General features: G+C 42.9%; 1 protein-coding gene across 1 annotated transcript; it reads left to right on the top strand.

Annotated features, from left to right (window-relative positions):
- The first annotated feature begins 2,683 nt into the window (after nucleotides 1-2,683).
- On the top strand, nucleotides 2,684-9,329 carry LOC132157447 (uncharacterized). The gene is made up of 3 exons (XM_059566805.1): nucleotides 2,684-2,770; nucleotides 3,174-6,232; nucleotides 6,737-9,329. The coding sequence occupies exons 2-3, from the start codon at nucleotides 3,364-3,366 to the stop codon at nucleotides 7,759-7,761; spliced, it is 3,894 nt and encodes a 1,297-aa protein (XP_059422788.1). The 5' UTR covers nucleotides 2,684-2,770; nucleotides 3,174-3,363; the 3' UTR covers nucleotides 7,762-9,329.
- The last annotated feature ends 3,333 nt before the right edge of the window (nucleotides 9,330-12,662 follow it).

Consider the following 12,662-nt stretch of genomic DNA (forward strand, 5'->3'; position numbering starts at 1 on the left):
CTCTTTCACGCCCTTTTAAAAGCTTTTTCCATTGTCTAGCTATCAATAATACTGATATGTGTTTTGAGTTTCATGTAAATCTGAGGTTGTTATCTGCCTCAAAATCACCATAACAGAATATTCAAGTTTGACTTGTTGTCAAGGCAACAATATACAAGATATCAATATCCCCACAACAGATTTACATCGGCCATGTTTTGTCATTATTCTGATGAAGTTTGAAGCAAATAGAGTAAAAATAAGATGCTGAATTCAAATCATTTTGAAAATGACTCTATTCCTGCTGCCAGTTGGTGGCGCTATAATGTTGACTCTTAATAGTCACATATGTACGATCAGTATCATACATCGAACAAACCGATGAAGTTTGATGAAACTCAGGCAATGTATGTGGATGTTATTAGGCATTTCCTGTTTCTAATTTTTTGCCCAAATTTCAACGCCACGCCATGGGCAAACCATTCGAGATATCAAAAATCCCCTGGCAATTTTGCATCCCCAATGTCTTGAGATCATGTTCACAGAGTTTCGAGGAAAACGGTTGAAAGTCCTCAGAGGAGTATTTAAAATTCCAGAGCATGCTTTTTTTTAAACAGCCCTGAATAGCTGACTTCCTGTTGGGTGGAGCCTATGACATAGAGCATGAAAGTTGTTCAGCTCAATGAGATCTATAAGTGTACAGAGTTTCATATCAATACATGCAAGTATGTGTGAGCTATGGTTCAATATTTCTGATTGTGTTCCGGGGGGCGCTGTAGAGCCCCTGTGCCACGCCCGGGTCCCAGCCTCTGCAGCGTCCTGATGGCCGCAGGTTCCAATGTGTGTGCCAAGTTTCAAGAGTTTTTGAGCATGTTAAAGGACAACTCCGGTATTTAACACCTTGAGTCTATTTTGTAGTTTGTTTTGGATGAACAAGAGTGGTGGACAAAGAAATTTTGACAATGGTTCCTGTCGCGACTTTTTGACTATTTTAGAATTGCCCATGACCGCATTTGAATGGGAGTCAATGGCCATGCACAAACATGCCTTTAAAACAACCCTTAACGTTCGTTTTCGAAACTATGCAACTCACTGAGTGGTTAGTGGTGTTCGTTGATGATTAAAAACAAATATATCTGCGCAATGTATGATTTCGATCCGTTTATTTTTCTATAGCGGAACTATTTTTTCAGATACCTCACAACCGCTTATAAACTTCCGCTCGATATTTGAGTCTGAAGCGTTGGCACACTCCCGACCACTTGATGGCGATAACGTGTCTAGCTAGCGCATAGAGTAAAAAAAGATTTCGCGGGAAAGTCACTCTCACAGTCGAGTTCAACTACCAGGCTTTAACACTGCATCCAATATGGTAAAACTTTGTGCGGTCAGAAACTGCGGTAAAATCCCTAAAAGTAGGAGTTGTCATCGGATTCCTTTCCACAACCCTGAACGAGTAAAGTTTTGGCTTTTATTCCTCGGGTTTGACATAAACACCCCTTTAGATGTTCTTCGAAAAGCTGACCATCGTGTTTGTGCATTTCACTTTCGGGACGAGGACTATGTTAAATCTACAGGTTCTCGAAAAAAGTCTCCGAAGAAACTCTATCTGAAAAGGACAGCTGTACCGACGCTCAGTGGACCAACGCAAGACGAAGAAGACCTTGGGGTAAGCTAAACAACATAAAATGATGTGTTATTTGTATGCAGGGCTCTACAGTGCGGCCATTTCACTCGCACATGCGAGTAAATATTTCGGCGCGCGAACGTGAAAAAATATTTGGGCGCACTCGTGCGAGTTTTTGTGTGGGAGAAAAACGTTGTCTGAGGAAAATCGCATATTATTGAAAGGACGAGCATAGAGAGAGGCCCGGTCGCGCGCGCGCGTCTTCAAACTGTCTTGCTCTCTCTCACTCCTTCATTCCCTCTTTTAATCTAAATCAATTGAGAATTGACACAATGGTAGCAGTAAAAGATCGGAAGAACGAGGTTTCACGTGGAGCATTTGGATATTTTTTTGTTGACAAATCTTGTGCGATGTCCTAAAACTGCCGGGATAATCACACAACATCTGCTAAAATGATACGTCCGATTCGTGAACTAATGACTCCTTTGAACCAGCAAGTTTAGTTGTAGCAAATAAACAATATTTCTCAAGAAAACAATCAAACCACCGTTAAAGTAGAAGTTCACTTTTAAAATGAAGATTCTGTCATCTACTCACCCTCATGTTGTTTCAAAGCTGTATGAATTTCTCTCTTCTGGTGAACAAAAAGGAAGATATTTAGAAGAATGTCAGTAACCAGACAGTTTTTGGGTCCCATTGACTTCCATAGTAGGAACAAAATATACTATGTAAGTCAATGGGACTTACCAGAAGAAAGTTCCAGACTTACCAGTTCACCAGAAAAAAGAAATTCATACAGCTTTGAAACAACATGAGGGTGAGTATATGATGACAGAATTTTCATTTTAAAAGTGAACTTCTCCTTTAAAATGGCACAGTCTGAGCCATCATTACATGTTGTACATCATTACATCATTAAATCCTGCAGAAATCTCAGTACTACTCCATCCAATCACAATACCTTATTCCAGTAGTACAATTTGCATACAAGACTCATCATGAGTGTACAAACGGCTTGCATGCATGACCCTTTTAAGACGAGTTGCCCCTTTAAGACGTGTTGCCCTTAAGTTTTATCGCCATTGTACCATTGCGCAGCAAAGTTGAAGGAAGAGACATTAGCCGATCCAATACAAGCATAATATGTGTGCGTGCATCCTATAAGTGAGTTGTTCTTGTTAAATTATGCTTAATATTGAGATTAAGTTGTAATCTTGCCGGCATTTGCAGATATGATAATTATTTTCTATTGATTGTGCGTGCATAACCAGCGTTTGTTTACATGCACGTTATGTATATCTGCCGTGATATTTTACAATTGCTTTATTTCTACTGTTCTCATGTTCTACATTGAGATAGATTGTTTTTAGTTAATCTGTCTACTGTGAATTGCAAGTATAAGTGCGTTAATGAGGATTATGTGGTAAAATGACCTATTCAGATGCTAATATGCCAATCCATTGAGCTGTAGCATTTCACTTATTTTCAGTAATATTGCTAGTAATGTTAACTTGTTGGGTTTAGACTCTGTATTATTCAGCTTTTTGTATTTGTTATCTTTATACAGACCACACCTATTACATGCTAAATGGGAAAGTAAAGTCCTCAAAGAAAGAACCGTTGTTGACTGAGTTCCTGGGCTCTGACCGGCCTACCAGTGCAAGTGATCCCTTCCACAGTCTTATTTTGATGATAACTCACATTCCAAATCCTACAAAATGGTCCTTCGAGCCGGATGATCACTTCTCTGGATTAAGATGTCAGCCAGTTCTGAAACAGTAAACCACTCGGTTCGCCCAAAGCGTCGTCCAGCCTATTTACAAGATTATGAGGTGGACTTGCAGGGCTTCCCTAAAACAGTGTTACCAGTCAGTATGAGAGAACAACCAGTGGAGTCATCTGATGACGATTACTCTTTGCCACAGGTTGGAGCATCTGCTGCAAAGCCTAAGAGAGCTCATGGTTTACCCACCTTTTCTTCCACTTCGAGGCTGACGGGCAGGGATAAGCATTGTGACCATCCACGTCTCCTGCAGCAGCACATTTCCAGTCCTGCCTACCAGTCATCACCACAATATCCAAACCGACAGCTACAGTCTGAATACAGTGCAGAGTTCGTTCCCCTTGGTGATGAAGGTGATGGATACCAGAGTGACAGATCAGATGCCAGTTCCCTAAAGTTACAAAGGATCTCAGAGGAGAATTTAAAGCTTTGTGAAACACAGCAGGCCATCCAAGCTGACCTTAAACAAATTGAGACAGCCAAAGATGAGCTGATCCGGCTTTTAGACGGAGCCTGTAGTCTGCAAAGGCCTTTATCTATGTCCAACACCCGGTCTGATTATCCATCAGTTAAATTCCACGATGCAGCATATGCAAATGATGAAGACTGGCCAGAGCCTCCTCCACCCATTTCATACGATGAGCCAGAAAATATCAATCAGTGCGGCAAGCAAAGGATTAAGAGCACTACAAGAGCCACACCAACAATCACTCCTAGACTCACTTCTGTTGAAAAGACTAGGGATTTCAGTTATGCAAGTTCATATGATAACCAGTTTAGGTATGGCCAGTTTCCTGCCCGACAGATAGGTCCTCCACATGCACATGAACAACAAGGATGTCTTTATCCTGAACAACACAGGACAGTTTCCTATAATGTGTCACCTCCCATGGCATCCGTGGATCTGACAGAGAAATATTACAAAGGTCCCTCCCCCACCATTCCTTACTTCCGCACCAAAGATCCAAGTGAGTTTGCTCGATTAAAAATAGCATTGGAAAATCTTCTGCCACCTGATAGTACTGAGATGTTCAAATATCAAGTACTGGTTGACCACTTGAAATTAGACGATGCTTGTCTAATAGCAGACTCCTTCTTGCACTCCCCTACACCTTACCGAGACACCATGTTGGCCCTGAATGAGCGGTTCGGTCAGCCCCACCAAGTAGCATTAAGATGGATTGCCACTATTCTTGATTCACCTGATATAAGCCACAATGAACCTTCAGCCTTTGAGAAGTTCTCTCTTCAAGTGCAGTCTCTAGTTGGGCTGCTTAAGACTTTAGGCCAGGCAGGGAGCGTGGAGTTGTATTGTGGGTCGCATGTTGCACGCCTTCTCAATAAGCTGCCACCCGAAAGACGGGCTGATTTCCGCCGCCACATGTTACATCGGCCTGGGGTGACATACTCATTGGTAGATCTGGTAGAATGGCTGAAATATGAGTCTTGGTGCCAAAGCTATGATGATCAAACTACCAAGGGAGAAAGCAGAGCCAAACGAGAGTTCCGAGTAGCTCCACGGACACGCCAAACCACTGCCACAGTACTGACTGGGTCTGGAAATAGTGTTGATGTGAGAGCCACTGCAAATTCTCCTGCCAAGGTTGATGAGAAGGCTAAAGGTAGGCCCATGGTATATTGCTCTTACTGTCAGAACTCTGAACATGCTTTCAGTCAGTGCCCTCAAATTCCAACCCTCACCAAAGATCAACTCTCAGAGTGGATACGATCCAATAGGAGATGCTGGCGTTGTGGTCTTGCCCATCAGGCTGCCCATTGTGGTCTAAAGAAACCATGTCCACTTTGTCAAAGGAAGCATCTACGAATCCTCCATGAAGTAAATGAGAGGCCTGTCACAGTGTCATCCAAAACCGAGTCTTGCCTAGTTAGTTCAGCGACACAGACACTGTACCTGAACAAACCAGTCAGCAGTAATAAAGTTTTGCTCAAGATCGTCAGAGTACTCCTACATCATGGCAATTGCACATTAGACACATTTGCAATCCTTGATGATGGTTCTGAGCGTACCATGCTTCTGCCAGATGCAGTACGAAAACTTGGCTTGAGAGGTACTGAAGAAAGCTTAGCTCTGAGAACAATCCGTCATGACGTGCAGACCCTGGAAGGGGCTTCAGTCTCATTCCACATTTCTCCATACTCCAATCCAAAGAAGCGATATCTGATATCCAGAGCCTTCACTGCACCACAGCTTGATCTCATTGACCACTCGTACCCAATATCTAAGCTGCAAAAGCAGTACAAACGCTTGGCTGGACTACCATTGCAGAGCTTTGAAAAGGCCAAACCTCTCATCCTTGTTGGCGCAGATCAAACTCACATGATCACACCAATTGAGCCAGTAAGACTTGGTCCACCTGGTGGCCCCGCTGCAATAAGAACCAAACTAGGCTGGACACTGCAGGGCCCTACCAGCCTGTTAGAACAGCGACTCAAGCCGAAGGAGTGTCTCCACATATCCCTTCCTCTCAGCACCACAGAATTGTGCAAGAATGTTAATAGGCTGTGGCAAGTGGATGTTTTGCCCTTTCGAAATGAAACGGAGTGCACAAGGTCAAAGCAGGACCAAAGGGCCATCGAACTACTGGAAGCCAAAACAATTCGCATAAAGGTGGATGGAATACGCCGGTATGCAACACCTTTGTTACGTAAAGGTGACATGCCCCATCTTCACGCCACTATGGAAGCAGTCATGCCATGCCTACGCAGTACTGAGAGGAAACTTGCCAGAGACCCGCAACAAGCTGATGCCTATTCCTCCGAAATCCAGAAATTGGTTCAGTCAGGAGCAATCAGAAGGCTCAGTTCAGAAGAAAGAGAAGGAGGTGGTGAGTGCTGCTTTATTCCACATCACATGGTGCACCATAATGGCAAGAATCGTGTGGTGTTTGATTGCTCATTTCAGTTTAATGGTCTCAGCTTAAATGATTCACTCCTCGCTGGCCCCATCTTGGGTTCATCTCTCCTTGGGGTCTTACTCAGATTCCGTGAGCATGCAGTCGCCATCAGTGCGGATATCCGGGGCATGTTCCACCAGGTCCGCCGCCTTCCTGAAGATAGACCACTTCTTCGGTTTATCTGGCGTGACTCCAAGGAAAAGGGCACTCCTGATGTCTTTGAATGGCAAGTTCTCCCATTTGGGACAACGTGCAGCCCCTGCTGTGCAACCTTTGCCTTACAGCAGCATGTAAGAGACCATAGCCAACCGGGTGATGTAAGGTTCTCCATAGAACGATGCTTTTACGTTGACAATTGCTTGCAGAGCTTGCCATCACCAGAGGAGGCTAAGCAATTGGTTGACAAACTGAGGGATCTGTTAGCTGATGGAGGCTTTGAATTGAGGCAATGGGCCAGCAATATTCCAGCTGTTATTAACCATCTTCCACCTGAAGCAAGATCGGATGGGTTTGAACTCTGGCTAGCCCATAAAAAGACTGATGTCCAAGAGTCCACATTGGGCCTTAGATGGAATTGCCCAGCAGATGTCCTGACTTACCATCACCGGCCCATCGATCATGGGGCTCCAACCATGAGGATTATTTATAAAGTTTTAGCCAGTCAGTATGACCCCTTAGGATATATCCTCCCATATACTACGAGGGCTAAGGTACTGGTCCAACAACTTTGGAACAAGCAGCACAGCTGGGATGATACTCAACTTCCCCAAGCCTTGGTTCAGAGCTGGAATGAATGGGAAAGTCAGCTGCAGTTTCTTCACAAAATCAGTTTCCCAAGATCATATGTACCAGCTTCAGTAGTTCAGACAAGATCTATCACAGACCTTCACGTGTTCAGTGATGCTTCAGAGAGCGCATATGGAGCAGTCGCCTACCTGCGCACTGAAGATCAGCAGGGTAAGATCCATCTGTCATTCATATTGGCACGTTCTAGAGTAGCACCTAAAAGCGTCCTGTCAATACCCCGCTTGGAGCTCTGTGCTGCGGTAATTGGTGCACAGCTGAAAACCCAGTTGCAGAAGGAGTTAACATTGCCACTTCGCCACACAGTTCTCTGGACAGACTCTACTACAGTGCTGTCTTGGATTCAGTCAGAGTCTTGCCATTTCAAGGTTTTCGTCGGTACCAGAGTGGCTGAAATACATGAGCTTACCAACACCACCGCTTGGCGATATGTGGATTCAGCTCAAAATCCAGCAGACGACCTTACAAGAGGAAAGACTCTAAAGGACCTTGCTAAGCCAAACAGATGGAGCCATGGGCCCCCATTCCTGCTCCTTTCCTCAGAGAACTGGCCAACAAACCCTACAGAGTGCCCCGAGATCGACAAGTCTGAGTTCAAGAAATCTGCATTCTGTGGAGTTGTAGCTGTAAACGGACAATTTGGCAGTGAGTAAAAGACCTGGACAGAGCTGGTGAAGGACATTGCACAGGAGCTACATGGGGCGGCTGGAGAGTCAGGAGAACCTACAGCAAGCACTTACCAAACAGCAGAGACATTCATACTCCAGAAGGTGCAAAGTGAGAGTTTCCCTGAAGAATTACAACGGTTGAGATCAGGCAAACCTCTTCAACATAATAGCCGCTTACTTACCTTAACTCCAGAATATGACACATCGACTAATCTAATCCGGGTTGGTGGTAGGTTACGACATGCAGAAACCTTAGATCCCGCCCTGAAACATCCAATCGTACTAGATTCTAGACATCCAGCAGTAAAATTACTTCAAGATTTTGATGAAAGACTCTGCCATCCAGGCCCTGATCGGGTGTTTGCAGAAATAAGGAGAAAATTCTGGGTGTTAAGAGGAAGAGCAACCATCCGCATCTTAAAGCATGCCTGTATAGAATGTCAAAGACTCAGAGCCAAACCTACCTTTCCCAAAATGGCAGACCTTCCTTTGGCACGCATACGCCTCTACAAACCAGCCTTTCATTCCACCGGTATGGATTGCTTCGGCCCTTTCCTTGTAAAGATTGGTCGACGAGTAGAAAAGAGGTGGGGAATCCTCTACAAGTGTCTTACCACACGAGCCGTACACCTGGACCTGCTGAACAGCTTGGACACAGATTCATTTCTGATGTCGCTACGTAGGTTTATTGCTCGAAGAGGTTCCCCAGTAGAATTACTGTCGGACCAAGGAACAAATTTCCAAGGTGGTGAACGGGAACTGTGCGACGCATTCCAGGCCATGTCACCTGATCTCCAGCGAAAACTCGCACCACAAAAGATAGCATTCAATTTTAATCCCCCTGCAGCACCGCACTTTGGGGGAGTGTGGGAAAGGGAGATAAGATCCATTAAAATGGCACTATCTACAACTATTGGGGACCAAACAGTACCAGAGGAGGTACTCAGGACTGTTCTGATCGAAGTAGAGAACATCCTTAACTCCAAACCCCTCGGGTATGTGTCTGGTAATGTGGCTGATCCTGATCCAGTAACACCCAACCTTCTTCTCACAGGGCGGCTAGACAACTCCCTACCTACAGTTATATACCCTAAAGAAGAGGGATTGAGTCGTCGCCGTTAAAGACACTCTCAAGTGTTAGCTGACCACTTCTGGTCCTCTTTTATCCGCCATTACCTTCCGAACTTGCAAGTCAGACAGAAATGGCACCATACATCCCCTAATATGACCACAGGCACAATAGTCATGATAATGGATCCTCATCAGCCCAGAGCCCATTGGCCAATTGGAAAGGTAGTCCAGGTTCACCCCAGTCAAGACTCAAGTAAGATCAGTGGATGTCCAAGTACAAGGGAAGGTTTATACTAGACCTGTAGCTCGACTTGTGGCCTTACCCCCCATTCCAGAAGATGATACAGAGGAGCCAATACACCCAACGCAGCAGCAGTAACACACATGCAACCTTCTCAAGTGTCAAATTGAACACAATTTGGGGGCGGCTGTACAAACGGCTTGCATGCATGACCCTTTTAAGACGTGTTGCCCCTTTAAGACGTGTTTAAGACGTTGCCCCTTTAACCTTTTAAGTTTTATCGCCATTGTACCATTGCGCAGCAAAGTTGAAGAGAAGAGACATTAGCCGATCCAATACAAGCATCCAATACAAGCACACAAGTATGTGTGCGTGCATCCTATAAGTGAGTTGTTCTTGTTAAATTATGCTTAATATTGAGATTAAGTTGTAATTTTGCCGGCATTTGCAGATATAATTATTTTCTATTGATTGTGCGTGCATAACCAGCGTTTGTTTACATGCATGTTATGTATATCTGCCGTGATATTTTACAATTGCTTTATTTCTACTGTTCTCATGTTCTACATTGAGATAGATTGTTTTTAGTTAATCTGTCTACTGTGAATTGCAAGTATAAGTGCGTTAATGAGGATTATGTGGTAAAATGACCTATTCAGATGCTAATATGCCAATCCATTGAGCTGTAGCATTTCACTTATTTTCAGTAATATTGCTAGTAATGTTAACTTGTTGGGTTTAAACTCTGTATTATTCACCTTTTTGTATTTGTTATCTTTATACAGACCACACCTATTACATGCTAAATGGGAAAGAAGTGTAGAAGTGTTCTCCTCTGGATACTAAGGAGGACTCACAGGTTGTCACACTATTACATTATACAGGGTACAGCTGCAAGTATTCCACCTATTCGTTTCAGCTTCTTTCCAGTAATGAGATCATCCAGTTTGAACTACTACAAGTAAAACCAAAATTATTCTTCTCTGATTTGTAAAACTATACTCTGGGTGACAGAAAGTTTAGATAAAGCATAATTCAGTGAGTATTATATTTGTTTTCCCTTATCATTTTAGGATCAAAGAGGAATGGGTGGTATGAGCTCTAAATTAAAATCTATTGCTCATTCATTAATTTGTATTCTATTTCTTCAGGTAACGGAAGCTAGCAGTTCAGTTGCCATGGAGTCCCAAGGCTGTAGGAGAGGCCTTAGCCATTTAATTTTTAACGAAGAACTAGACATAGATCTCATCACTACAGACCGGGCCCCATCAGTGCGGAAAATAATGAGGGAGGAATTCCAGATGATTCACCACGAGTTTGATCCTTGGCATGTAGCAAAAGGTAAATAGTTGTATCAAAACAGTTTAAATTGTGAGTGACTCAATTACCATCATCAAATTATAACCTGATATCAAGACCCCACATGTTGTACTGTGAAGGAGAACCTTCACAATTGGCACACCCACATTTGCATTTGTTAATTTTCTGTGTTTCATTACTATTATAAACAGGCATAAAGAAAAAACTAGTAGCACTCGCCAACAAAAAGGAAAATCCGGACCTGCAGGGCTGGCTTCGGTCGATCCTCAATCACTTTTGGTTCTCATGCTCATCTTGTGGTGAGAGTGCTGAGGTAATAACCCGGACGTATAAAGATAACCAAGTGGCAATGAAATACAGTCAGCAGATGACCAAATAGTCTTGTTACAATTAGTTTTGAAATGTAATATATTCTGTAGGAACTGAAGCGACGGTGGACCTCAGTCCTTCACCACATCTGTGGGGAGCACACATGGGAACAAGATGGTAGAAAGTGGGCATGTCCTCACCCTGCTTTACACCCAGATGAGCAAAGGACAAAGCTATGGCTACACCCAGAGTCTCAAGTGTTCAAGGCTTTACGGACTATTGTAGAAGATAAAAGACTTCTGAACGACCTAGAGCAGTTGACTCACTTCAAACATACAGGTATGTAGCTTTATGTAGGGATTTACGCTTTACTACACTAATTCGTAACCACATGCATCCAATATGCATCCAATATGAGATAAATCAGATATAGATAGGCATACACAAATTAATCACAGTATTACAACTTACATTTGCACAAAACAAAAGGCTGAGAAAGCACACGCAAACTTATAGTCATGATAAAGGTGTAAAATGGTCCCAAAAATAACTCCGGCACACTGGCTTTACATGTTTCATGGTTGAGCAGCACGCAAGTTGTATCAATTAAGTTGTATCAATTAAATGTATTATAGAAAATTAATCAATTGTCGATTAATCGTTGACATCCCTAGAAAGAAGTATGCACCTTTTCAATATATGTAGTCACTCTCAATGTCTAATGAAACACTTTCATTTTCAGGTGCTTTGGAGGTGTACCACAACGTTATGCTAAAGTATCTGCCTAAACGACTGCATTTTGGATACGACACCATGGTAGCTCGAACACAGCTGGCCATCATGGACAACAATTACAATGTTGGCCGAGAGCAGGCACAAACTTCTGAAGGTATTGAGATTTTCATAAGTAAGTCCCTAATTTTGTTTGTATAACAACTTGACTAAGTAATGTTCTCTGTCTAGGACTTACAAGATACAGTATGAAGTTCCCTAAACAAAGCAAGGAATGGTTAGTCAAGAAGATCTATGAGCCTACAAGTCAGAACTTTACGCAACACCTTGTGGAACGCGTGTTGGAGAGAAGGGAGGAAAGCGCACCTGAAAATATGCCACATGTCCAGTGTCCTCCAAACATTGCCACTAAGGAGAGACCCCCGAAAGAAGATCTCTTCAAGAAACACAAATCCAGATTCACTCACCACACGGATGCTTGAGAAACTAAGCGCCTCCTTACATTATAGGACTTTTACAGTTTTAGACTAATTTACATAATGTTACTGAAATATTGGGAGACCTACTAGTCTCTGTACGTTCCAGTTTTTTTTCAGTCCTTACATGTAAGGTAGCAGTCCATGCAATCTTTCCCAAATCTGTAGGTTAGGAGGCCGTTAGAATCCATATTGTAGTAAATATGTTTGCAAATATAGAAGGCCTATGTCTACTTTTACACATTCTATACACAATCTATGTGAAAATGTTTATGCGTAACAGACTGTGGTATGTTGTACTTTATAAATAAATGAGAAAAGAAGTTTGAAAAATAGATTTTTATTTAAACATTTTTAACAGAAATTGAATTTTAACAGAAATTGAATGCAAATGTAAGTGGGAATAAGTCAAAATAAGTCCTCTATCTCGCTTGGTTTTAACCCCGCATACTGTCCAGTGGGGGATGGGAATGCATCCCTAACAGCCCACACCACGCAACTGGGCAATGCAATTCTTTTTCCTCGTCCAAGTGTTTGGCCTTTGAGGGCCCACTCCAGAATTACACGGTAAGCCACAAGTCGGTATTGCCTGAGGATTACATAACAGAGCATAGACTGCGTCAGCGGTGGCATAGTTTTAGAAAAAATTATAGTCAAGGTAACATGCGAATTATACATATTGGCTATGACTAGGAAATGCAATACATAAATGTAGCTTACCTTTCTGACAATTTTCC

The sequence above is a fragment of the Carassius carassius genome, chromosome 14 (assembly GCF_963082965.1).
Source record: "Carassius carassius chromosome 14, fCarCar2.1, whole genome shotgun sequence".
NCBI lineage: Eukaryota > Metazoa > Chordata > Actinopteri > Cypriniformes > Cyprinidae > Carassius > Carassius carassius.